Source organism: Gobio gobio (genome assembly GCF_949357685.1).
Source record: "Gobio gobio genome assembly, chromosome: 23".
Lineage (NCBI taxonomy): Eukaryota > Metazoa > Chordata > Actinopteri > Cypriniformes > Gobionidae > Gobio > Gobio gobio.
The window spans coordinates 11,788,873-11,815,283 of record NC_137119.1 but is presented as its reverse complement, the minus strand read 5'-3'; the positions used below and the strand labels follow the sequence as shown (position 1 = coordinate 11,815,283).

The 26,411-nt window shown below is 41.1% G+C and overlaps 1 protein-coding gene across 3 annotated transcripts in view; it reads left to right on the top strand.

Moving 5' to 3' along the window:
• arhgap21a (Rho GTPase activating protein 21a) overlaps window positions 1-26,185 on the top strand; it is a 136,351-nt gene extending 110,166 nt beyond the window's left edge. For all 3 annotated transcript variants that reach the window (XM_079806793.1, XM_079806794.1, XM_079806792.1), the window contains 19 exons: window positions 384-407; window positions 1,344-3,333; window positions 5,175-5,321; window positions 5,411-5,510; window positions 5,626-5,668; window positions 6,959-7,078; window positions 8,062-8,361; window positions 9,719-9,783; window positions 9,863-10,011; window positions 12,347-12,489; window positions 14,484-14,642; window positions 14,762-14,840; window positions 15,024-15,097; window positions 15,186-15,275; window positions 15,745-15,870; window positions 16,004-16,045; window positions 18,437-18,542; window positions 21,617-21,648; window positions 22,700-26,185. In XM_079806793.1, the coding sequence (XP_079662919.1) occupies window positions 384-407; window positions 1,344-3,333; window positions 5,175-5,321; window positions 5,411-5,510; window positions 5,626-5,668; window positions 6,959-7,078; window positions 8,062-8,361; window positions 9,719-9,783; window positions 9,863-10,011; window positions 12,347-12,489; window positions 14,484-14,642; window positions 14,762-14,840; window positions 15,024-15,097; window positions 15,186-15,275; window positions 15,745-15,870; window positions 16,004-16,045; window positions 18,437-18,542; window positions 21,617-21,648; window positions 22,700-24,319 (5,409 nt within the window). In that variant the 3' untranslated portion in view covers window positions 24,320-26,185. The remainder of the gene's footprint in view (window positions 1-383; window positions 408-1,343; window positions 3,334-5,174; window positions 5,322-5,410; window positions 5,511-5,625; window positions 5,669-6,958; window positions 7,079-8,061; window positions 8,362-9,718; window positions 9,784-9,862; window positions 10,012-12,346; window positions 12,490-14,483; window positions 14,643-14,761; window positions 14,841-15,023; window positions 15,098-15,185; window positions 15,276-15,744; window positions 15,871-16,003; window positions 16,046-18,436; window positions 18,543-21,616; window positions 21,649-22,699) is intronic.
• Window positions 26,186-26,411: the final 226 nt, after the last annotated feature.

Genomic DNA, 26,411 nt, shown 5'->3' with positions numbered 1-26,411 from the left:
AAGAGAAAGGAGGCATAAGAGAAAGATGTTGGCCACTGTGAGTTTGTGTGTGGAAGTTTTACTTGGTTGAAAGCTGCAGGATCACTCTGGAAAGAGCAGCAGTTGTCCCCCTCTGATCTCAAGTGTGTCCTCCTCTGTCTGGTTCATCTCTGGTGTTGGACTGGCAACCCTCCAATAGTCTCTCCCTCTCTCTCTTTCTGCTGCAGTGTGTATTTATAGTGTGCTTTATCCTGCACTAGAATGACAGCAGCACTGTCTGGAGTAGGGGCTGATTGCTTCTGGTGTACCTGTAGAGCTCTTGTCATCTTCTCTCACCATTGCTCTTTTTTCCTGTTCTTTCTTCCTTTGTTTTCCCCGCTGTCAATCTAAACTTCCGACTGCAGTTCTCCAGGGATATCACAGCTCTGGTAAGAAGGAGCTAAACCTGTCACTTGCTCCCTCTCTTCTGTTATGTAATTTTGCCCTAGTGTGGTTAAGTTTCTTTGCATGAAAGTGCATGTGTATTACATCTCCCTTTGTACCTGTAATGTTTGTTAAAATCCCAGTCTTTACCTATCTTAAGAACTGCAAGCTCGGGTACAGCATATGTCAATCACACAACACATTTTGCCCCTAATATATTCCATTGGCTTAAGGCACCTTAATATTTGTTGCCTTGTGAGTCATTTTTATTTCCATAGAAGGGGTGGAGCAGACAGGGAAAGAGAGAGAGGGAGGGATATGTCTGTGTAACTCGACACTTCAGGTGTAGAGTCAAAAGTCCAGCTATCACGTCTATACTCTCATTATTGCCTGAGCTCTATCAAATGCACACTGAGACAGCTGAGGCAGAAATAACTTTATATATTAACCTGGGATAAGAGAGCCCATTGTAAATGGAGTAATTTCCGGAGCAGAGTGTAGTGTTTAGACCTAAAGGATTTTAGTTGGCTGTTGACTTTGTAAGATGATAACAGAGCAGCTACTAACGTCTGTAGAGTGCTCGTTGAAAGGCTGCCCTCCTCTTGCTTTTTCCTCTTGTCTGCGCACTGCTCTCTCTTCTCAGCTAAAGGTAGGTAAGCCTCTGATACCTAATCCCTCTATGTGGTTAAAGGCATTTGAGCCTGGCTACTTGACCTTTTCCCCTCTCTCACTTTTCCTGGGCTGCATTTAAACTTAGAGAAAGAAATCGGGGTCAACCTGCCCCCTGTAATTTACTAGATAAATAGTAAAGTAGTAAAAAAAATTGACATTTGATACAACATTAAACATGTTTGTAATAAAAAAAATTGTATTTCGGTATTTGTTTAGTGCATGTAATGTCAGTCATTCATTATATTTAATAAAATGTCCCTTCTTTTCAGGCCTATTCTCAAGATGCATACCTCAAAGGAAATGAGGCATATAGTGGAAATGCCCAGAACATCCCCGAGCCGCCCCCAATATGTTACCCACGGATAGAGCCCAATGCCTTGGCCATGGCACAGGTGTCAGAGCCATCATGCTCTGCTGAGACATCATGTGGAACCAGACAAGGAGCAAATCGATGCCACAAGCCTGACATAGGCTGCCGCATTGATATCCCTGTATCTTCTCCTATCCCATCTCAAACCTCTCAGGTCCCTAAGACCCAAACTGTTGTGCGTGTATTTAATGAGAATTTTAGGACAATGGTAGCATCACCTGAAACAACGGATCAAACTTCACATGTGGCGTGGGCTGGTCCCTGCCACAGGATGGAGGAGAACCAGAATGCGGCTTCAACAGACCCAAGCTTTAACAGGTCCAGAGCCCATGTCACTTCATCTCCAACTGAGGCAGCACAATCACAGCACAAGCCCAACAGAACTGCAGAGCCCACTGGGTTCTCCGACACTACCCCCAGAACTGCACAGACTTGCATAGACACGAAGCCTGTATCTTCCCACAGACATACCTTTACCAAAACTGCAGAATCTTTCCCATCAGCCACCTCTCCCACCCCTTACACACCATCTCCTCCACCAGCCACTCCCTCCCCCTGCTCCCCCCACCAGAATATTGACTGGAGGAACTACACCACCTACAAGGAGTACATTGACAACAAACGGCTCTACATGTATGGCTCTCGAACTATTCAGGAACGCCTGGACAGTCTGCGAGCGGCATCCCCATCAAGTACAGGCGGATATAGCAAGCAGAAGAGTGCGTCAACAACAGCTACGCCCTCACGGGGCTTTTCTGGATCACAGCAGAGACGGAGGAGCGCCTCACATGATCGGAGTTATCAGGTATCCACTGTGCTGCCTCTGCGTAGCGTTTCTCAGGAGAGGCTTGGTGATGCAGAACGGACTGCCCTAGCAGAGAATTGGCCTCGCAGTGCTTCCCAAGATGCCCTCCCGTCAGCCCCCACAGGTATCCAGAAACCGAGAGCATATTCTTGTGACTGTCTGGGCAGACAGAATGAAAATGCAACATCCATGTTGGACAGGCAGGCATGCTGCAGAACTGAGACAGAGGATTGGTTACTCATGCACAGAGGGGACGAGGCGAGAGCAAGCAGGCAGTCTTCTTCCTTGCGCACGGCGCCTCACAGAACACAGGGTGTGTTTAGCCCAGACAGACGAGGGGGCAGTTACCCAGGGTTGCCTATCACCCCTCTCTTCAGTAGAGGTACGGATTCATTGCTTACCTCCAGAGCTGAAAGCCTGGGTAACACCTCTGCACCTTCCATAAACAGACCCTCACTGCTGCCTGCAAAAAATTATGTCTCAGACCCCTCCACTGCTGCTGCTTCTTATATAGCTTCTGCCCTGGCATCAATACAAGGCCACATCACTGGTAGTTCCAACACAGGCTCCATCAAAGACCAAAGAACACCACTCACTGCCAACCACATGACCCACAATGCAAAGCAGTTACAGCCTAGGGGGCGGGCTGACAGCCTTCAGGAGCCTGTCCGAGAGGTAGCCCGTGGAGGTCGCTCTTCTTCTTGTTCTGCCGCCACTAAACCCAATAGAACAAAGCAGGGTGGATCCAAGCCCATACTGACCAGTAATGGAACAGTTCCTCAGCAGCCAAGGTACATAGAACCACAACCCCCCACTGAGAAGGTGGTGGAAGGTATCGAGGGTCCAAATGCCACTGTAGTTGTGGTTCTGAGGGAGAAGTCTGGATCTCAACCTATCCGCCACCCTTCCTACATTCTGGCAGTGAATGAGACAGAGGGAGGGACAGAACCACCTGCAGTCTCCAAAACATGCTGGCTGACTAACAATACCCGACGCGAAATGCACATGAGGAAACTAGGAGACCAGTGTAAAACCTCCTTTTCAAGCAACCTTGATGACTCCCTGGACTCCATTCCCTTCATTGGTGAGAGGCTTTTTCAACTATTTAAGACAACCACAGATTCTGTTGCTATAGTAACCATTCAGTCTACCCTGAAAGGAGATAAGTTTTGATAAGGTTAACATGTTGTAATGTATTTTTGTTACTTTACTTTCAAATACTTTTGTCCTGTTGTTCAAGCATCTTTCAAATTCATATAAAAATTCAGACGAAAGGGGATTTGCACATGCCAGTTGCATCTCTTTTGGCTTTAGCAAAGCGATTCTTAGAACGTGTTCCTGCTGTATCTCTGTTTATAATATTAAGCAGCTGATGGGACACAGGGGAAAATGCTTTGTCTCAATATTTACTGTTTTATATTATTCAGAGTAAACTAAACATCTGAACTTTATCTCCCTATTTTTACACAAAGCAGTCATTGTGCTGCCACACTTGGGCAGGTCTGGATGAATTTGTTTTTTATTGCTCAGATAAATCATATTAAAGGCCTCACTGTTTCTGCATCCTTAATGGCCCAGGCTTTGCATAGAGAGCTTTAGATCAAGTGGTGTACAACATTGGGGTTTTATGATGTTAACAGTAATAACAGCAGGATGAACAGCTCAACCCAATGTAAACAAAGTTGGCAGAGATGAGTGATGAGTAATTTTAGTTCTGTTAATATTTCTGTGTGTGTGTGTGTGTGCGTGTGAGTGTGTGTGTGTGTGTGAGAGAGAGAGAGAGAGAGAGAGAGAGAGAGAGAGAGAGAGAGATTAAAACACAGTGTTTTCTTAGGTGTCTTTCGAATCATTGGTCATCCTCACAATATTGGCCCATTTCTAGACATTACAGACATAGATTCCTCAAGTATGTCCTACATGAAGTAGAATTTGTTGATTGGTCATCACAAATGGTTGTGCTTCTCAAGATACAGTTCCATACTCTACCAGCCTGCACATTTAATTATAGAATGTGCTATGGGCTTTGATATGTACATAACTAGACAGTGTTGTATCTCAAAGTGTTTGTGAAGTGCATGGGTCAGTCCCTGGGAGCATCTCCAAATTGTAATATACACCAGTACAGTGATAGGACATGACATCATAGTCCACAGGGGCACACATAATGTGACATACTGACACATTCCACCCAAGGCAGCCACTACTTCCACTGCCATTCCCTGACACTTTCCCACTCCCTCCAGTTCATCCACAGCTCGGAAACCTCAAACAAACAAGAGGGCAGTAAAGTGATATGAGAAAGTAATGGAAAATGCCAGTAGAATCTAGCTCAAAGATTCCCCTTTTTTGGAATAGTTCCTGAAACTCTAATCTCTTTCAATCTAATGTTTGATTTTTTAGAATGTGTTTTGTTAGGTAGACTCTGTTTTTAAGTTCATTTGATATAATTTGGTTTTGTTTTGGGATTGCTTTGTGTTTTATAAGACTTTTGTTATGGTAGGGTTTATGTTTAATTTGGTAGATTGTGTTGGGTTTGGTTGACTATCTATGTGTTTGGCATTTTCAAGGCATTCTAATGCAAATAAAAACACCTAACCTTGTTATTTTTGCATCATACATTTGATTAGTGTATTACACAGGGACTGCAAAGAGAGCGATGATTGTTGTGACCTAAAACTCAAACAACAGGAAATTAAAATCCTGTGGTTAAAAATGTACTAGTAATATTTTATCCAGTGATGCAACCCATCTACTCTACAGTCTGTGTATGAAAAGGCGTGGGAGGCTTATCAATTTAAGGATTGCTCACTTGCTGTATGAGTAAGCAAGTTTCCTCTAGACTGTCTGATTTGGTTGTGTCTATTGGACTACATCAATCCATGCAATATACTACAAAAATAAATGTCTCATGTCTGTTGTCATCAGATGAGCCGTCAAGCTCCAGTAATGACCATGATACCACACACATTCCTGCATCTGCCGTGATTTCCAGCACTCCTATCATCACCACCATCCCACCCAGTCCAACTTCCCCTTCTCCTGTAATACGCCGACAGCTGTCCCATGACCAGGGTGAGGAACATCTCTGCCAACACATACAATATCTCACTGACATCAAAAACTCATTTTTTAACTATGAATTCACCCATATCTCCACCTAGATTCTTTACGACTCACAATTCTGGAATCAGATTCTGGAGCTAAAACAGAGCGCTCCAGATCCTTCGATGAGGGCTTGGATAATTACAAAGAAGGAAGAGGGTAAGTTTACAGACACTACTTTATAAAGTACAGTGAGCACAAGGTTGAAAAGTCAACCGGCTTCCATTGCTGCCTCTCACATCATATGACCTCTGTGTTTACTGTGTCTGTACAGGCGGTCGATTAAACACACCCATGGATTCAAGGGCCTTAGAAAGGTGAGACTACTGTAATAGAGATAATAAATTACTAAGAATCACACTAACTGCATTATGATTAGTTAACACTCTAGATAAAGCCTGATCTCCAGCTAACATTAAGACTGACAATTTAATGATAATGGTAACACTTTAGTTTAGGGTCCAATTCTCGCTATTACCTAGTTGCTTATTAGCATGCATATTACTAAGATATTGGCTGTTTATTAGTACTTCTAAAGCACACATTAATGTCTTGTTCTGCATGACCTTATTCTATATCCCTAATCTCTACCCAATACATAACAACTACCTTACTTACTATTAATAAGCAGTAATTAATTGAGGCAAAAGTCGGTTAATAGTTAGTTAATAGTGAGAATTGGACCGTAATCTAAAGTGTGACCTTGATAATTTTGCCATTAATTATAACAAAAAGTTAATCATGCACCCTGATCCGTGCGTAAATTCTGCAATAAAGGGATTTTCTATCAGAAAAGTGCAAGTGTCACATTCATGTTTTTCATAGTCCCACCTGTTAGCACGCAATGAGTGTAGAACCATCCACATTGGACATGCTCCTGCATTCAAAAAACGAAGAGGTTGTGCAACTGAATGGAACAGAGTCTAGTTGTGACAAACATGTCAGTCTGCATCTGTACATATACAGACAAGTCATACAAGGATGCATCATGTGTGAACTAGAGTGGCTAAAAGAAAAAATGTATCTTTAATATTGTTTATTTTCTCTTTTATCGTCAGTGAATCACACTCGAATTATCAGTGTAGTGAGACGCAGAGAGTTTGTAACCAAGTTTATAATAACAAGTTTATAACTATACAAAAGAGTACAGTCTTTCCCAAGTCTAAAAAACTTTTACACTAGCAAGTTAACTTTTCTCGAATGTGGGTAGAGAGTCTTGCTCTCGTCTGTAATCTCCTCAGACATGATTTTATGCGACATTAGTACTGTAGCAGCACACCGCATCGTCTTCTTTTTTTCCATCTTATGATGGGTGGTATCCAGCTTTAAGGTGCAATACTGCCACCTACTAGTTTGGAGTGGCAACTAGTTACTGGCGCTGGATTATTTACGATATGATCATTTGTGTAGTATTAACACATGGTATCAATATTTCATTTTTTAAACATAATTAATTATGTTCTGCCTGTAGCATTGCTTGTCATCTAATAATCTGATGTCCTGTTCAGTTCAGCTATTGAACTCAGTGATCCTCATAGGGTTTTCAGTGGCAGCTGTCAAAGAAGATGAATTGTACAGCAGGCTGATCCATGTTTGCTGTGTTTCAGGCTGTTGACAGGTCCTCTGAGGACTCTGGCTCTAGGAGAGACTCTACTTCAGATGTCTTCACTGATGCCACAAAGGAGGGTCCGCTTCATTTTCGGCAGCTGAACTCCGAGAAGGGCAAGGTACAACACCACTAAACGACAAAATTCACATTCATGTTTTCTCTTGTTCTGGGTCCAAGTACTGAATGAAAGTGTTTAGCATGCTGGTCTGTGTTGCTGTAGGAGTACTTGTCAAACATATTGTTAACGTGTTGAAACGAGTCTCTAAATGAATGAGAATGGCTGGCAGGCATTCAGGAACATTTAATGCTGGCCAAAGTAATGCTGTAGTGCCAGAGATGTTGTCTTAAAATTTCTTGTCATCTTTTACACCACTCAGGCAGATTGAAAGGTTAAAACACGTACAATATGTGGTACATTTAAGCCCCATTTCCACCTAAATGACCCGGAACAATTTGTCCCAGGAACTCTTTTTTTTTCTCCAGACTTGCTGCTCTCTGCGTTTCCATCGCGGTCTAAAGTACTGTGAAGATTAGTCCAGTGACGTAGGACTGTGCGTGACTTTCCAGAGCCCACTGGATTTCGTCCTCCACATATAAGCCTGAACCTCGCCGTCAGTCCATCCATTGTTTTTTTTTTTTTTTTACTCCATTGTTGATTCGAATAGCAAACAACTTTTACTGCACACACCGCAGCAGACTTTTAGGTTGAAATAAAATGCTGCATGAACCAATCAGGAGGTTCAGCGCCCAAGTTCTTGAACTTTGAAAAAAAATCTACCTCGCAAGCATGACCGTTTTGAGGGGGAAATCTTAGCCCAGAACTATTTAGACCCTGGTTCCTGTGGTCCAAACACACAGAGTACCTCCCCAAAGTCCCTAGTTCCTGGGGAAAGTTCCCACGGTGGAAACGCGACTTTAAACAATAAGCTAACAATAAGACTGTGGGTTATAGTGATTTTACCACAAATAAGGGTGTACAAATCAGGATTTACTAGGCTGAAAACTGAAACCGAAAATAATAATAATAAAGGATTAATCAGTTATTTAATCAAACATGGCTCATTCAATCATATTTTCATAATTCTGCCATCTTTTCTACAGCGTGTTGGCAGTGGTATGCGGTCATGGAAGCCGGTCTACGCTGTGCTTCGTGGGCACTGCCTCTACCTGTACAAAGATAAGAGGGACGGACAAACCAACGCCAATTCCCAGATCGAAGAAGAGCCTCTGCCAATCAGCGTCAAAGCCTGTCTGATTGACATCTCCTACAGTGACACAAAACGGAAGAATGTCCTTCGGCTGACGACATCAGACTTTGAATACTTGTTCCAGGCGGAAGATCGAGAGGAAATGTTGTCCTGGATCCGAGTTATTCAAGAGAACAGCAACTTGGATGAAGAGGTGAATGATCAGTAATCACAACACACATTTTCCTTCAAAATGCAAATTCAATTCATATGTTTTCATAAAGGAGCAGTACCAGGCATTCAGTTGGTGACTTCAGAATTCATACTTCAGTGTTTAAATTACTTACATCTTTACTATCCCAATTGTGTTACGTCTGACTTGGATGCTTGGAAGTTTTTCTTTCTGAATCCAGAGTTTAAACATTTGTTGAGAGTTTTGTCAGAGGGGAGCCTTAGGCCCTGTGTCCACCAAAGCATTTTTTGCCAAGGCTAGCGTATTTTTCCAATTGTTTTTTAAAACAGCAGCATTATGACGAGGTGCTGAGCGCCCTGCCTTTTTTCCAGTTGCAGAGAGTTGAAGAATTTAAACTTTGGGTAAAACGCAGTGCTCATCACTGTCACTTTTTACCCAGTCATCCAATCACAGTGGAAGAGGGGCGGAACAAATGACGTAATGATGACGTAAAAGGAACGCAAATGCACCAGGGTTCGATAGAATCAAGTCTGTAACCAGACCAATGCTGCAAGGAGCGCCGGGAACAATCACACTCATACCTGGACCACAACAAACTTGCCCAGTGTGAAAACACCCTTAAACTCACATCAAACTCCTTAACTGGCTATTTTTCACAAGACAGCGATTGTATCTTCACTGATGCTTTTTGAGTATTTTATACTCTCGATTTGAACAAAACCAACGATTCTCTAGGTCCATTCATTACTTTTAAACGCTCACTTGTGTTGCATGAGCATCAATCTTTTTAGACATTTTCAGAATTTTCACCTGCAACATCTAAACATATTTTCATTAAAACTGTTTAAAAATGGCTTACTCTCGCTTAAAACAAAACCAATCAACATTGAAATATCTTAACAGAACAATACCAACCAATATTTAATCCCTTAATTGCCTTTGAACGCTCAGATGTTTGCCCAAGTGTGCTAGACAACACTATAAAAACAATATAGCTTAAGGCAGATGGGAAACCTTTTTTTTTTATTAAACAATCTTCATTTTTGCAGTTTCGTTTAGTGACGTGAGTGGTGCGGGGTAAGTCTATCCAGGTCTAGTACCTGATATTGATATGGTGGATGTTTTGGATTTCCTCATGAATCACAGAAAAAGGCTCTATTTAAAGATCCTTTTTACAATAGCTGAACATAACCTAGGGCTTTTTTGGAAAGAAATAGTAACTCTTGAGGAAAAAAACACGGAATCTTTAGTGTAGGGTGTCTTCTTCTGATAGCATAGGGTTATCCACAAGCCCTCTGGTGTGTTTGGGGATTCCACTCTTCCATTTCATCCCCTCACTTTTGTCTGGCTTCTCTCTGTTTCCTTCTTCCTTTTGTAGAATGCAACTGTTACTAGCACAGACCTCATCAACCGAAAAATAAAGGAGTACAACACTCTGATGAGGTAAGCAGGAAGAATTCCCATCCATTTTTTGTAGACTTCTTCCTCTTCTAGAGCTTGACTCGGATTATATATGTTGCAGTCCAACCAGCAGTAAGACAGAAGCCTCACCCAAGGCCTCCCGTCAGTCCCTGAGCATCAGGCAGACATTACTGGGTGGTAAGGGGGAGAATAAAGCCACAAGCCCTCACTCACCAAACAAGGACCAGGACAGGAAAGCCATGCACAAAGGTAACAGCATAAAGGGCACTAACTCTGGATTCTTTGTATTTTATTCATAGTTATATAGTAGTTCATAGTTATAGTAACAGGACAGTTTTGGGTGTCATTGTTTGTCTGGAGCTGATGTGCTGCTGACGACTAACAACAATCTCTTGCTTGTATGTATGTACTCTTGTGTACTGTATGTTAAAGGGTTAGTTCACCCAAAAATGAAAATTCTGTCATTAATTACTCACCCTTATGTCGTTCGAGACCCGTAAGACCTCCGTTCATATTCGGAACACAAATGAAGATATTTTTGTTGAAAGCTGATGGCTGAGAAAGGCTTCAGTTAGGCCTCCATTGGCATTCAGTACACTTATACTCCCAAGACCGATAAAAGGCACTTAAAATGTCATTACAAAGTCCATCTCACCACAGTGACTCTACAATAATCTTACGATGCGACGACAATAGTTTTTGTGCGCAAAAAAAAATCAAAATAACACCTTTATCCAGCTTGTTATTGCCTTCCGCGTGTGCCTCCACGACGCATGCGCGAGAAAATGACGTAGCGCTGGGGCTCGGGATTCCATGAAATGCACACTTAAGCCCCATTTTGAGCACTACGCCGAGACCTAAAGCACAATCAATGTAGAATCCAACAGCTGAGATACGCGTGTCTTCCTCTGATTGTAAACAGATCACTTCTGGGTCATCTGTCCGAACGCCGGATCTGCGTCATATTCTCGCGCATGCGTCGTGGAGGCACACACGGAAGGCAGTAACAAGTTGGAAAAAGGTGTTATTTTGATTTTTTTTGCGCACAAAAACTATTGTCGTCGCATCGTAAGATTATTGTAGAGTCACTGTGGTGAGATGGACTTTGTAACGATGTTTTGAGTGCCTTTTATCCGTCTTGGGAGTATAAGTGTACTGAATGCCAATGGAGGCCTTTCTCAGCCATCAGCTTTCAACAAAAATATCTTCATTTGTGTTCCGAATATGAACGGAGGTTTTACGGGTCTCGAACGACATGAGGGTGAGTAATTAATGACAGAATTTTCATTTTTGGGTGAACTAACCCTTTAAATGTTTGTTCTTCCTTGTTTGTTCATCGTATTCACTTTATTTTTTTGCGAAGCATTATTTTACTTCACTTCGGCCCTTCACATCAGGCCCTATTTTAATGATCTGAGCACATGGTCTGAAGCACATGGCGCAGGTGCACTTAGACTTAGTGTCCGAATCCACTTTTTCTAGTTTAATGATGGAAAAAAGTGGTCGGTGTGCCAGGTGCATGGTCCAAAAGGGTTGTACCATGGCGGATTCGCTATTTACCTGCCATGGTGGAATTTGCAAGCGGAAAGACTGAATGCTTCTCCAGAGAGGAATCCTTTTATTTTTAATATTTAAAAATGTTTGTGTGCATCCCTGTGTGTGTAATAAGCAGAGTGTACGCGCGTTGTGCACCCACCTATAGGTGCATATCACTAACGCACCCTTTATATAACACAAAAAATACTGCGCTATTGACTTTAGATCAGGTTTTTGTTGGTCAATGGCCAGTTGTTTTCAGTTTTCTCAAAATAGCAACGCGCCAACAATTCACCTGAACACACCTCGATTTCAGACCAGCACGCCCATGGGTGAACAGATGGGAGCGAGTGCATTTGCTATTTAAACAATGTGGCGCTGGACGTGAAAATGATAACAAATATCAACAGTGTTTCTCAGAAATCGCTTGCTGCAGCTTTAAGTACTTTTTCGCTTATTAAAGGTAGGGTAGGCAATTGTTTTTATAAACACTTTTTGTTATTCTGGTTGAAACTCTCTTCACATCCTGATTGCAAGCAATAATAGAAGTGGTATAAATATAAAAAAGTGTATATCTTCGGCGGAAGTCTCAGGACCAAAAAATGTTTGTCCAATCATTACGTACGGTCCGCATGCTCGGTCCGATATGATGTCCTACCTGCCTGTCAACATATGTATTTCTATACCTCCGCGCACCTGCTCACGCAGACATCACACGTCCTCAGCGCGTTCTGTAAGGCCATTTTTGTAGCCAGACAAACAAACAGCAGCCACCTTTTACAGTTCCTCCTGAACCAAAACAACAAGCTCATGCTGCATTCACGCCGTGTCGTGATTACTGCTCTTTGTGTTGTGCACTTGAATGACTATCAACTGAGTTGCTGTCTTTGTGAGAATTGCAAATCAGTAATTTATGTTATGAGTTTCCTTTCCTGAGTAGGATGCTGCCTTAGAAGGTATTTAGAAGGTATAGAGGTATATATAAGCTCCCTAGGTTTGAAGTGCTAATGTTTCTGTAACACATATTATTATGGTTGTCTATAAATAGATGAAACCAGCCCACCCAAGGATAAGGGCACGTGGAGGAAGGGCATCCCTGGACTGATGAGAAAGCCATTTGAGAAGAAACAGTCTCCTGGAGTCACATTTGGAGTAAGACTAGATGACTGTCCTCCAGCTCTGAACAACAGAGTAAGACTGCAAAAAAACACCCTCTCTCTTTCTCTCACTGTTTCACTTGGCATTGTTGATGTCAATGACTTTCTAAAACTGTCCCTTGTGAAATATAAGTACACTTTAGCATATATTTTTTTTTAAATAGTACATGCTACTGAAATAATATTCTTTAAAAGAATATTCAGTGTGAACTGATTGTAATGTTTTGAAAACTTTCCATAATAGTGTGTTAATTGCAATTAAATTAATATTATAGTTTACATTTATATTAAATACCATTAGCTGAATTTTAGACACTTAAGTACATCTTTATATGTAATTTCACAATTATATTGTCACTGAAATATGATTAGTGTACTGTCAAATGTACTGACAAGCATTTATGGTGAACTAAAATATACTTCAATGACATTTCTATTGAAACTTTTATATTTTATTAAATATATTTGTAATTACAATTTGCAATTTAGTACTTTAAAGGGTTAGTTCACCCAAAAATGAAAATTATGTAATTAATTACTCACCCTCATGTCGTTCGACACCCGTAAGACCTCCGTTCATCTTCGGAACACAAATGAAGATATTTTTGTTGAAAGCTGATGGCTGAGAAAGGCCTCAGATAGGCCTCCATTGGCATTCAGTACATTCACACTCCCAAGACCCATAAAAGGCACTAAAAACGTTGTTACAAAGTCCATCTCACTACAGTGGCTCTACAATAATTTTACGAAGCAACGACAATAGTTTTTGTGCGCAAAAAAATTCTAAATAACGACTTTATTCAACTTGTTCTTGTCTTCCGTTTTGGCCTCTGCCATGAACTCACGAAGCACCACGACGCATGCGCGAGAATATGACGTAGCGCCGGCATTCGGGAATCCATGAAATGCACACTTTAGCCCCATTTTGAGCACTACGCCGAGACCTAAAGCACGATCAATGTAGAATGCAACAGCTTAGATACGGCGCGTCTTCCTCTGCTTGTAAACAAATCGCTTCTGGGTCATGTGTCCGAACGCCGGATCTGCGTAATATTCTCGCGCATGCGTCGTGATTCTTTGTGAGTTCACGTCCGAGGCATACACGAAAGACAATAACAAGTTGGATAAAGGCGTTATTTTGATTTTTTTTTGGCGCACAAAACCTATTGTCGTCGCATCGTAAAATTATTGTAGAGCCACTGTAGTGAGATGTACTTTGTAACGACGTTTTTAGTACCTTTTATGGGTCTTGGGAGTGTGAATGTACTGAATGCCAATGGAGGCCTATCAGAGGCCTTTCTCAGCCATCAGCTTTCAACAAAAATATCTTCATTTGTGTTCCGAAGATGAACGGAGGTCTTACGGGTGTCGAACGACATGAGGGTGAGTAATTAATGACATAATTTTCATTTTTGGGTGAACTAACCCTTTAAATGTAATATAGAATAACACAACAGTTATAATGAAGCACTTTGCATGTGCTCTAGTATATGAGTCAACAGATCAAAATAAGTGTACTTCTTTAAAGTGTGACAAATGATTATTAAAACAATGATTTAAAATATAAGTAAAACTTTTAATTTGACATTATTAGAAAGTGTACTTAACTTTTAAGAAACAGTCATGAAAGTGCATTCTCTTAAAGTACACTTAAGTGACCTTTAATTTCATTAATATATCTGCAAGTACAGTTTTAAATATGAATTTGGTTTAGGGTTGCATGACCATTTAAGGTTTGAAGTACACTACAAATGCACATTCAGTACAATTAAACACTTTTTTTCACAAGGGAGTGAGCTCTCTACAGTTGTGATATTTTTAGCTGTAGGTGTTTAATAATGTTTAAAAAGTAATTGTTTACTTAAGTTTGTGAGATGAACATAATTGCATTTGGAAACTGATATGTTTTTCGTACTGCTGATTTTGGAGTCATATTTGTCTATGTAAGCAGCACACTTTTATATGGCGTGCCGTCTCTGGGGTTTATATTGGCTTTGCAGGTATGTGACTGTACTTTGTGTGTTTTAGTTTGTTCCTCTGATAGTTGAAGTGTGCTGTAACCTGGTGGAAGAACGAGGACTGGAATACACAGGCATTTACAGAGTGCCAGGAAATAATGCTGCCATCTCCATCATGCAGGAAGAGCTCAATAACAAGGGCATGGGTGACATTGATATTCAGGATGATGTGAGTGTATATATCTGTCTCTGTCCAGTTCAAGTGTCTGTAACATTTTCTCTGCTTCTTGCTTGAGGTCTTTTTTCCTCTTCCTCTACTTTTGTAATACATTCTCTATTCCTGGACAGAAATGGAAGGACTTGAATGTGATCAGCAGTTTACTCAAATCCTTCTTCAGGAAACTTCCTGAACCCCTCTTCACTAATGGTAAAAGTCCTTGTTGGAATTCCCTTGCTTGAGGCTCTTTATGACTCATATTGTATTTGTATGTTTTTCTCTTGCTCAACATTAATTGTATAGTTTGCCATCTAGTGGCTGTGAGTGAGATACACATGCTATTTCAACACCTGACAGCTGAAATAATGTTCCTTCATGATCTGGCCTCTATAGAGAAGTATGCAGATTTTATTGATGCCAACCGAATAGAGGATCCTGTAGAGAGACTCAAAGTTCTCAAGAGACTGGTAAGCAGAAATTTGCCTCAATAACTACATGTGTCTATAGTGGTAATAAACACTCTGTATGTTATGGAATAAACCTCTCGTTCTTCAGCTTCACGAGTTGCCTGATCATCATTATGAAACACTGAAGTTCCTCTCGGCACATCTCAAAACTGTGGCTGATCATTCCGAAAAGAACAAGGTAAAACAATTTTGGGATGTACACACAGAATGTGCGATTCCGTTCAAAAACAACAAGATGACGTGCAACAGAATGGAAAAGAACACATAATACAGGGCTCTCGAGGCATGTTTTAGATTGCAAGCTTTCTGCCAGATTTTCAGTGATGAGGGATTTACTTTCAAGCTCTTTTTTTTTACTTTTGCTACTTATTTTATTGTATGAGTGAAATAAGATATTGAAAAGTGGTGGGACTTGATTTTATGGACCAAAATTGATCGGAGAGGATAGCTGAAAAATAAAAGGGCTTGGTGACTTCAACCAAAAAGGAAAGTAATTTTTAGAGTTACTGTATAATAATGTACATCATACAAAACAAGACCAGGAACCAACAACCAACAGAACACAATAATGTGTGTGAACACTCTCTTTGTTTTTCATATATGAAAAGGGAGAAATGTCTCATCTTGCTCATTTATCATTGTGTCAGATGGAGCCACGGAATCTGGCCATTGTGTTCGGCCCAACACTTGTGAGAACATCTGAAGACAATATGACTCACATGGTGACACACATGCCAGACCAATACAAGATTGTAGAAACGCTCATTCAGCATGTGAGTTCTTCATTCTTTTCATGCAAAAAGAAAGTACTCTGTAACTTTCTTACATGTCACGTAAATGTAATTGTCACATTTTTTTAACATTGGTGAAATAATTCTGAATGCAGTCTGGTGTTTTCTTTTGCAGTACGACTGGTTCTTCACTGAGGAGGGTGATAAGGAGCCTACGGTGTGTATTAGTACAGCTGCTTTCTTTTATTCCATTATTTATTTATTTAATTTTGAAATCCTTTTTTAGATGTGTTTGCTAAGGTAGGCATGTTTCCACTGTCGGGCCAAAAGCGAGCATGCTAGTGCGTGCCAGGGCCAGTCGCGTTTCACTGTCTGTCACTTTTTGGCCCATCAAATACCTTGGTTCAAAGAGTGGTCATGAACAGAAGCGGAGTCTGAGAGTCAACACCGCTGCTCATTTCCAATGTTTTCATATCAGGATAGCAGCTAACCTCAACATTAAAGACATTTAAAATCATTTTTAGCTCAAAACTCACTTTCAGACACCAGCGAGTGAGTGAAATAACTTCCGATTGCGATCCGATGGGGATTCTGATCAAAGTATGAGGCAGAAATATATTTATGCGGTGCTAAAAGCTACTTATCCATTGCCATAATATATATATGCATATGATTATAGAAAATACCCGACTGCTTGAAGAACTTAGACAAAGCATGTATGATTATATTTGGTTTAATTTTTCATCTGTCTCTTCCCTGTGCCTTTAGCCCTATTCGCACTGGATTAGTATTACCTGGTGACCTCTAGTAATTTGTAATTATTGCGGCGATTGTCTGTGATCTTAATCCCGTGTGAATCGGTTATGTCTGTAATTTGTTAAGTAAAAATTCCCCTGCAAATGACCTACCATATTTAGCCGAACACAGAGGTCCTGTGATAATATTAATCCCGTGCGAATCGGCATCTCTGTGGGTGCGTCTCAATCAGCTCCCTAGTTCAGTAGTCAGGGCACTGATCAGGGAGTCAGCACATTGACTTATGTCCTGATCAGTGCCCTGAATACTGAACTAGGGAGCTGATTTAGATGCACCCTGTGATTTGATGATTTGGTTTATGTTTCCTGTGCGCATTTTTATCCATATTTCGTGGAGATTTCGAAATGCCTGTGCGGCTGTGCACACTTTAGAATTAGAGCCAATTTGGGAGCGAATTGTTTGAAAGGTGTGTTCAATATTATTCTTAATGAAAAACACAAAAACACAACAGAACAATGACAAGCTCGCTTATATGGGTGCTTTTACATTTAGCTTTGAAACCAAATCTTCCGCTGTCATATTGTCCACTCCTCACTCTTGTGATAAATGAAATCTGATTCCTGCTGCTGGTCTGTGCTCAGTTCAGTTTTTAATTGTAATGTCTGTTCTCTAACTGAACTAAATTATTTGTATTACTGTAAAAAATCAAAACGACGGTGGGAAAGTGATGTAACCAGTGTAACACCGACTATCGCAACAAGCCTATAACATATAGCAGTACGCGATAAGGAACTGTTGTTTATGATATATCATACAGCTATATCTATAACGGAAAAACATTTACAAGTCTTGACATCATATCCGGGAGATAAGTCAGTAAATACGAGTAAAATCACTGGCATTGCTTATCCTGTGCGAATGCGCCACGCAAAATTCAGATGTGGGGGGGTAATTTCTAAATCACACGAGGTCCCCAGATAATACTAATCCCATGCGAATAGGGCTTTTGTTGATACCGGAATTTTGCATCAGCATATGTCATAAAGTATGTATATTCTGATTAACTCATTAAACTCATAACGCCTGTTTTCTGTCAGTGAGCACCCTCTGCTGCTCTGACTGAATATAGTGAGACGGAAAAGATCGCTCAAACATCCTCAAATTGCATAATTTCGAAAAATAAAAGAAATGCTCATTCTTTCTAAATGTGAGGTAAAATATGATATTGTAATAGTTAGCCTTTGGACTTAATTGAGTTGTTTTGTGCACTGCTGTGATCAAAATAAATGGAAGCAGGCCTGATTGAATAAGTATGTATGTCCTCTTGTAAAATAATGATATATACAGTTTAATTCAGCATGTTGATGTGCACTCCCTATCTAGTTATTTTTCAGTCCGCTAGCTTCCCTGTGCTAGTGGTGTGTTCTATGGAAGTGTGTTAAGAGTGGGTTTTAGGGTTGCGCTGCGGGGCTACTGGCCCGACAGTGGAAACGCTGCTGTATTTTGGCCTCGTGGCTCAAGGTCAGAGGCTACTGGTTACGCCCGGCCCGCTGTTAGCCCTGGCTCGCACTTGCCCGACAGCAAACCCCTAACCCTAAGTAATTCTTAAACTCTGGGGTGTATCTCTGGATGTACTCTTTTAAACAAGTACCACCTAGAAACAGAACTCGGAACTCCTGCACTAAAAATCACCCAAAAACACCCTAGATCTTAGAAGTGAATTTTGCCCAAACAAGAACCACTCACATTTTCTTCAGAAAATATAAAAACTAGTTTCTACTTGTTCTTTCATTACTTTGTCTAAGTCATTGCAACTCTTCAATGAATTGTTTTGTTCTATATGTCTTCTCAGACTACAGCCCAGGAGGAGAGTGCTGTGGAGTCTCAGCCTGTTCCTAACATCGACCACCTGCTGACCAACATCGGCCGGACAGGCACCTCTCCCGGGGAAGTGTCAGGTAACATGTGCCCTTGGATGGACCCTCTCTGCCATGGGTTCACCTTTTACACCTGCTGTGAAGTATAACTACGTCTTAGAGCACACATTGTCACGTGAGCTAAAGCAAAACGGCTACAATATGTTTAATCTTATTGATGAAAACTTCTTTGCTTTTCTGAGAACAGAAGCAGCTTCTCCCTACGTTTTTAACAAAAGCTGTGCTGTGGCTTAATTACAATGCCTGTGTGAGTTTGTGAGGCAAGATGTTATACATTTTTGCCTACATTAGCTTGCTTGGTGCGATTTTGAATTATTTGGTCATGATTTGTTTTTGTTTTACTTTCCATCCTTTACCTAATTTAATTTGTCAATTTTTGGAGAATTTGTGTCTTTATCCCATTTCTGTTTTGTGAATCTCACAAAACCTGTCAAAAAACATGGCTGGGCCACATTTCATGCAAAAATAAGTGAAAGAAAGAAGAAATTGTATTTTGCAAAATGAAAATCAAGGCCATTTTTTACATTTTAAGATGTTTTACCGTCCCCAAATTCTCATTACTGCAATGCAAAAAAAAGGATAATAATAAAGATGATTTAAGAGATTCAAAATCGGCAAGAATGGAAACAGGTAATGAGAATATACAAAATTACCAAAATACTCGAAAGCATTACTGTAATGAGAATTTTGGGAGAAAATGTTTTGAAAATGTAACACTTTAATGGTCTCTTAATAGGCTTCATCTACTTTATGCAAAATAAAAATAAAAAAGATTTTTTATTTTGGAGTGAAATACAACCTTTTCCGTGACATTCAACCCTTTAGTGTGTATGTCTCTTTCGCTACGTGTCCAAACTCCACTGGGTCGTCTCTGTAATTCTGCTGACTGCTGCACTAACACGTCATGTTCTTTCTCCAAGAGAGAACAAACAAACAAACAGCTAAAGCCAAACCGCAGAACACGCTTGCCAATCTCTGATCCCTCTGTCCCTAGTGCCACTCTGTCGCGTGTCCTAAAGGCTTTCCCAGCATTCACACATACTGATCTTGACACAGGCCAAGTGGGCGGAGTCTATCACACCTTGATGTCACTGATGGACTCAGTAGTGTCCGTGATGAGCAGCTGGAACTGTAGGAAGAGGGAGGACTGTTGCCCGCAGTGTAGCTGCCTAGTCTGCAGACACCCTCGCATTTTATGACGTGGGCGACTGAGAAAAGAGAGCAAAGTGTGCAAAGCCAAAGTGCAGCAGAAGTGTTGGGTTCTGTGGGGCGTGTGTGGTTTGTGAGTTTACCTGGCGTAGAGCAGTGCTGCTGTCTCAAAGGCTCTTCGCCGTCTCTCGCCCCTCTCTCTCTCTCTAAACGCTGGCCAAACGGAGAGACAGCATGGTAATGCTACTCGGCTCTGAACATCACTCGGTCATACCATTTGTCACCACCAAGGGGTGTGCAGGGGGGCTCGGCCTGACACAGAAGAAATAAGCCTCCAAAAATTTGTAGTCTTTGCCATGGGAAAGGAAATGGGAGCAAATACATCATTGAATCAATTCTTTAACTTTTCCTTGCTGGCATTCTGTCTTCCCATAGTGTCATCTTTTCTGCGTAGCTAGCCCCTCTCTGACCCCTGTCACTTCTTACCTTGGTTCATGCCGTGAGTGTCTTGTCTTCATTGTGGTCACGACAACACACATCAGACCAGAATTAGCACTGTCATTAAACATTCAACCCCCCTAGTCTATCGCTTCAATGAACGCAGATGAGCATTTTAATCATTTCTGCATCACGCACATAGTGCTTGAGTGCAAAGGGTTGTAGATTTAATTGTTAAAAATGCTAAATTTCACACTTAAAGAAATATCTCAAAACAAGTGTGGACAGCATCTGAGAAATGCAGAAAATAAGTTTGACTCGTCTATAACATTTTTGAAGCTCTTATACATAAATGTGGTATTCGAGTTTGTAAAGCTGTCTAAATGGGCCTTTATCAGTGGTTATATACAGACAAACTTCTTGGTATGCGTCATCATTATAAATGTTAACATGACCCAGATCAGTACAGTAGGTTCAATATTTATTTATATAAATATAGCTTGAAGACTTTTAATTTAGGTCTATATTAAAGCTGCTGTCCGTAACTTTGTTTGTGTTCAAGATTTACAAAAATGATATAATGAGAATGTACAACATGAATCCATTTTCCAAACCGTGTTTTTGTCTTACCCTGAATCATTATGGTACGCTTATAATAATTGTTTATATTGGGACTATTTCAGACCGGTCTGGTAGAAACCGCTGCGGAGGAGCACAGTCCCTGCATGACTCGCCATAGACATAAACAGAGAGAAGGAGCTCTCGCATGCAGTTCTATTTATTAACCGCTAGAGCTCAAAAAGTTACGGACTGCAGCTTTAAGTACATGTGTATATTTTAATGTTAACAGGGTTTTTAGTGCGAGATGAGTCAAAATTATTTTCTGTGATAATTGACAAAGAATGTCACAGACGAGTTTAACTTGTTTTGAACCCAGTTAGCTATTTATTACTTTAAGTTTTAGTCTACTAAAAATGTACAGAGAATGAAACATTTCTCTGGTTTCTTTTTGTCATTGAGATAATCATGGTTCTGTTTATCTCCTTCTTAGGATCTCAGCATGTCAGAATCAGATGTTCATATAGGTCATATAACAAAACGTCCATCACTGACACTGCCTGCAAGACCCTTATCATTTCATGTGTACTCAGTGGTGTTGTGTCACTCTCTATGCATCCTATTAGTTGTGCCTATTCCTTCATAAAGAGGTTCATTAAGTTCAGCTGATCTCTTTTGCAACCACATACCAGAATTATGTTACTATATTGTCTGTGTTTGCTGGATGGTCCTACATGTGAAAGATTCCTCCCTATTGGTGAATATATCTGAACGTTCCAACAAAACATTGCTCACTTGTTTGTCTGCATGCACGCCTGCTCACCATTCCTCTCTTCCCTTGTTTGCCACGCTCTCGTCGTCATGTTTCTATATTCACCTTCTCTCTATATATCAGTAAAAGGACATGCACAAGCCGCTAACCATGTGTTACTTTTATTTTTACTCCACAGATTCACCAACCAGTGACTCCGCTAAATCTAAGGTGAGTTTTATTCTTTGACCGTGGCCACTTCTCTGATATATCAGGTATAGTGGGTGAGTGTAGTTCTTGCACCAGGCTGACACGCTCCATGACTCCCAGTTTAGCACCCGAGAGCCAGTTGCCATCTTAAAGCCATTGGACAGATGGATCAGAGGCCATCATGTCATGCTTTGAGCATGCACTGCATTCAGTGTAATGGGGAAATGAGTTTTTGCTAGAATGTGCATTAAGCATTTCTGCCTGGAGTGGGAATCTAGAAACCATTTTTTAGAACCGAAGTATCTTCATGACGTTCAGCTTATTTAACAGTTCTTGAATGTCTGATGTATAACATTCTATTTAATGAATCAATCTCTCAAACTAGTCTAAAACAGCAATTACTGAATTAATAACTGACTGGTATTCGCTGAATGAAGTCATCACTTTGTCAACAAAGTATTATTGCTATGTTAAGTTGGTTGTTTATATGACAATATTAAGTATGACTTTTCTAATATGAAGATAAACATTGGGAATAGAGTTGTATTCTGTACTGTACCTTAGAAAAGCTAAAATGTGTTACGAAAAAACCTTATATAATATAAAACAAAATACAGTATATTGTACATTGTAGTTAGAATCAAATATGTGGTGCTTCCTCAAAAGTACTAGAAGAACTGTTAAATGGATTACGATTCCCATCCCCTTTTCTGTCATCTGGCTCCAGCTTTGTTTTCAAATGCAACCCATGCAGCTTTTTCCATGTGCCAGTGCTGTTGGTGTTGCGGGTGCTGCTTATGCTATGTGGCTGTTCTGAAAAAGAAGCCTCATTTGGAGCTCTGTAACTGTCTCTAATGTTTCTTTCTATGTTCAGTCCTTCAACCTCTGATTTGTGCTGCTATCAGAGAAGCAGGTGGAGTACTCTGGGTTAGCCACCTGCAAGGGCAGCGGTTGGGCTTTTTATTCCTTGTTTTCTCGCTAGGCCTCAGTGCTTTATGACTCCGTGGATTACAAGGTTGTTTTGTTTTCCCTGTGATTGAATCTGTCACTCTTTCTTTCTCTTTGTGTCCAGGGCTCCTGGGGATCAGGGAAGGACCACTGCAGCCGCGAGTTCCTTCAGCCACGAGTCTCCTCCATCTTTGCTGCGGCCAACCGCAAACGAAAGAAGCACAAGGAGAAGCTGCAACCCAGCAGCTCTGATGACGACCTCGATATTGTCTTCACCAAGAAGGATAACCCAACTCAAAAGCAGAATCACCAAAGCCAGGAGGAGGTGGCAGGCAGGTCCAGCCCATGCGGAAAATCACTTGTAGGCGACAACAGTGCAGAGTCCACCCCAAAGAACAAGAAGGAGCACAGGAACTCTTTCTTTATGAAAGACAAACCCTCTTCAACTCTCTCCCCCTTGCCCAAGCTCTCATGTTCACCCGGTTTCAACCGTCGCACCTCTGGTCCTCCTAAATCATCCCTCTCGGATCCTTCTTCACAGTTAGATGAGACCACCTCAGACTTGGGCACCATGAGCTCTGGAGCCTCTGTACCCAGAACCAGACCTCGGAAATGGGGCACGATAACACCACCAGCCCCTGAGCTATTATTAATTTCTGGGGGGGCTTCAGTGACTGCAGAGGTGAGCTCTATTACCTCAGACTACTCAACCACTTCCTCAACCACCTTCCTGACGGGAATGGAATCCATCACATTGAGCCCAGAGGTGCAGTCTGTGACTGAAAGCCGGGGAGGAGACGAGGCAGATGACGAGCGCAGTGAGCTCATCAGTGAGGGACGACCGATGGAAACGGACAGCGAGAGTGACTTCCCAATGTTTAGCTCTGGAATCGCTAGACTAGACATACAAACCGCAGAAGATATCGGAAACACCACACCAAAACTAGCTTGCCGCTTGCTGCCCTCCTATAAACTGATAGAATGTGACTCTCTGTCCAGGAGGCGATCTCTGCGACAAAAGACGGACAGCGATTCATCTATGGAGGCAGGGGCTGGTGGTGGGGTCAGCAAGAATGAATCAAATAGACTGTCTCGAGTTCTGGAGGTGATGAAGAGAGGCCGTTCCACCGGGAGCCTGAGTGCCCCATTGCGTACAGAATCGGACAGAGTTGAGCCAGCGTGGCATCTTAAAATCACAGAGAGACTCAAGTTCCGTCTACGTGCCTCCGCTGATGACATGTTCAGTGTTGGCACGCAGAAGGCCCGCTCTACAGAGACGCGTGGTAAGAAAAAGGGCATCCGGCGACGGCATACTATGGGTGGCCAGCAGGATTTTGCTGAACTAGATGTCATTCATGACTGGAGGGAACAGGGTGGGGTGGACCAAGGTGCTGAACTGTCTGCTGTGGAGCGCTTTAAACCCAAGTGCGACTCTCAGGACATGTCTATCCAGGACTGGATTGCTTGTGACCATCGTCGAACTGGGGGTTCCCAGGCCAGTCTAGAGCTGGAAGGTCAAGTTGGGACAAACGCAACCGAAGCGGGAGAGACCCATGCAGGTGTGCAGAGTGCTGAGCAACTGACTCCTTCTGCCTCTCCATGTCCCCCGTCCAGCTCTGAACAAGTAAACGGAGGCACATTAAAGGGCAAATCCAAAAACAGCCTGAATTCTGGAGCTGATGCTCATCCACAAAAATTGTCAGGAGCCCAAGTGGTGCGCTCACGATTCTACCAATACCTTTAAATGAAAATAATTATCTGCATGTGTGTAAGTGTGTATGTAAGCGTGTCATAATGTGTGTGTAAAGGCCTGTTCAAACCAAGATGAATGTTTGGTGTGAAAATCTGGTGCCATGAACATTTTCACTTTAATGAACGGCATCTGTTCAGAATGACACAAACTGTTATTGCATCTGTTCAGACCGATGTGAACATTTGCATGCTGTCAGAGTGACAGAATTTTTACATGGGGTTCTAATCTCTTTTCCACTGCAGTGCAAAGAAAACTCTCTAAACGTTAAGATTTGCGCTTTTGGTCACATTTCTAGAGCCGCTGCTTTCACATGAAACTATGACTTGGTGGGGCTCACAAAGAGACTATTTTAAGAAACGGCAGCGAATAGCAGAGGGAAAATGAATGACTGTTTGAAAGCATGTAAATACTGTTTGTTTGATTCTGAAAGTTGCGCAGTGCTTTGCGTACATGCGTCCCCGGGGTATTTCTGCTTTTCTATAAGCACCCCCCTACTGTCAGATTGAGCAATTTCATCCAACCTGCCATTTTTACACATTGGTTACATATTGGTATGCGGAAAATACATTTTCATGGCAAACATGCGCTTAGGTGTGATCAGGCCTTAAAAATGAATGAATGTACTTAGAGCTAAGGTTACTCCACCTTTATTTTCCATCCCCGTCCTTTTTTTAAACAAAGTATCTATAAATATGAATATATATTATAAATATAAATTGTATATATCTATATGTATAGGCTTATAAAAAGTAACTGGAGTAATTTGAACAATTTTGAGTTATCTGACTCATTGTTTTTGGATCAGTACTGGAGCTCTTTTCTTGAAAGCTAGTAATATATGCATGACGGTGAAGTGGCCTGATATTCAGAGGCTGTACAATACCAATGTTTACCAACAGCCTCTGCTGCTGCGACAGCACAATTTTTGGACAGACATGCATTTGCGCAACTGTTACTGAAGGATACTGATATCAAAGGAAAAGAAAAGGCATCTTGTCCAAGATTAGGACAAAAAAAGAAAACTCCTGATGTTACTCATATGAAGAATGTAATATGCTTGCTGTTATATTGACTAACACGTAAATTGCTTGTTGCAGTTTTTATTAGTGAAAAATGTAAATAATGTCTGTACTTGAAGTATTTTGTTTTTTTATTCTGAAGGTTAGCCCTGATATGGGCTGTTTTCTGAGCTGTGTGCTGTGGAAACCACTTTTACAGTGCATCATAACAGCCAGACATAAATGTGGACGAAGAAAGAAATCTTTTTATATTTCTACAGGATTGTTAAAGTAAGTGCTAAATTGAAAGCGCCAGAGCCTGAACATCTGTAGCAGTACCAGGCTTATTGGTATTGTCATGTTAAACCATTTGAATGCAAACTACAAGCTAACAGCAAATACGTCGTGAAATCACAAGGTTTTTTTTTTTTTTTTAACAAAAAAAGTGCCTCTCAACTGGTTCTGGTGACAGGAAAGGTGCCATTTTCTTAATTTTGTTGTTTGTTAATATGGAATGTGTATTGTGAATGAATGACTGAATTTTATCAGAAAAAAAAAATGAGAAGAAAAATAAATTTTTATACAAAACGATGCAAAAGCAGACCCTGCGCTTCCACTGCTTCATCAGACATAGTCTTAAGTCATTTCGTGCTTTGCCACTGGATATGTCTTTCCCCTTGTCTTTTATTGAGGCAATAACTTAAATGTGTGTGTTTCTTTGTGTATGTTACCTTTGTTAAAAAGTCACATATTTTGTCCGAGCTGACCAGTGTAGCCAGCATGTGATTCCTCAGAAGAGTATGCATGATGTCATACTTATGTTTGCAGATTTCATCTTACCTCTGAATGTCTGCCAACTGCAAAGAAAACGAAAAACACTGGAAATAAATTATCTTTGTCAGCGTCTTCTCATTGTCATTGGTAGTGTATGTAATGTAGACTCTAGGTCTAGCAGTCACTCAGGTTGGACGCAGGCCCATTCTTTATTATTGTTAGTGTTAGTATTTCTTCCCCGAAAATATGTTCCAATTTCACTTTTAGGTTTGTAAAGAAGATCATTAGCATAGGTACAATTTTCTACTAAA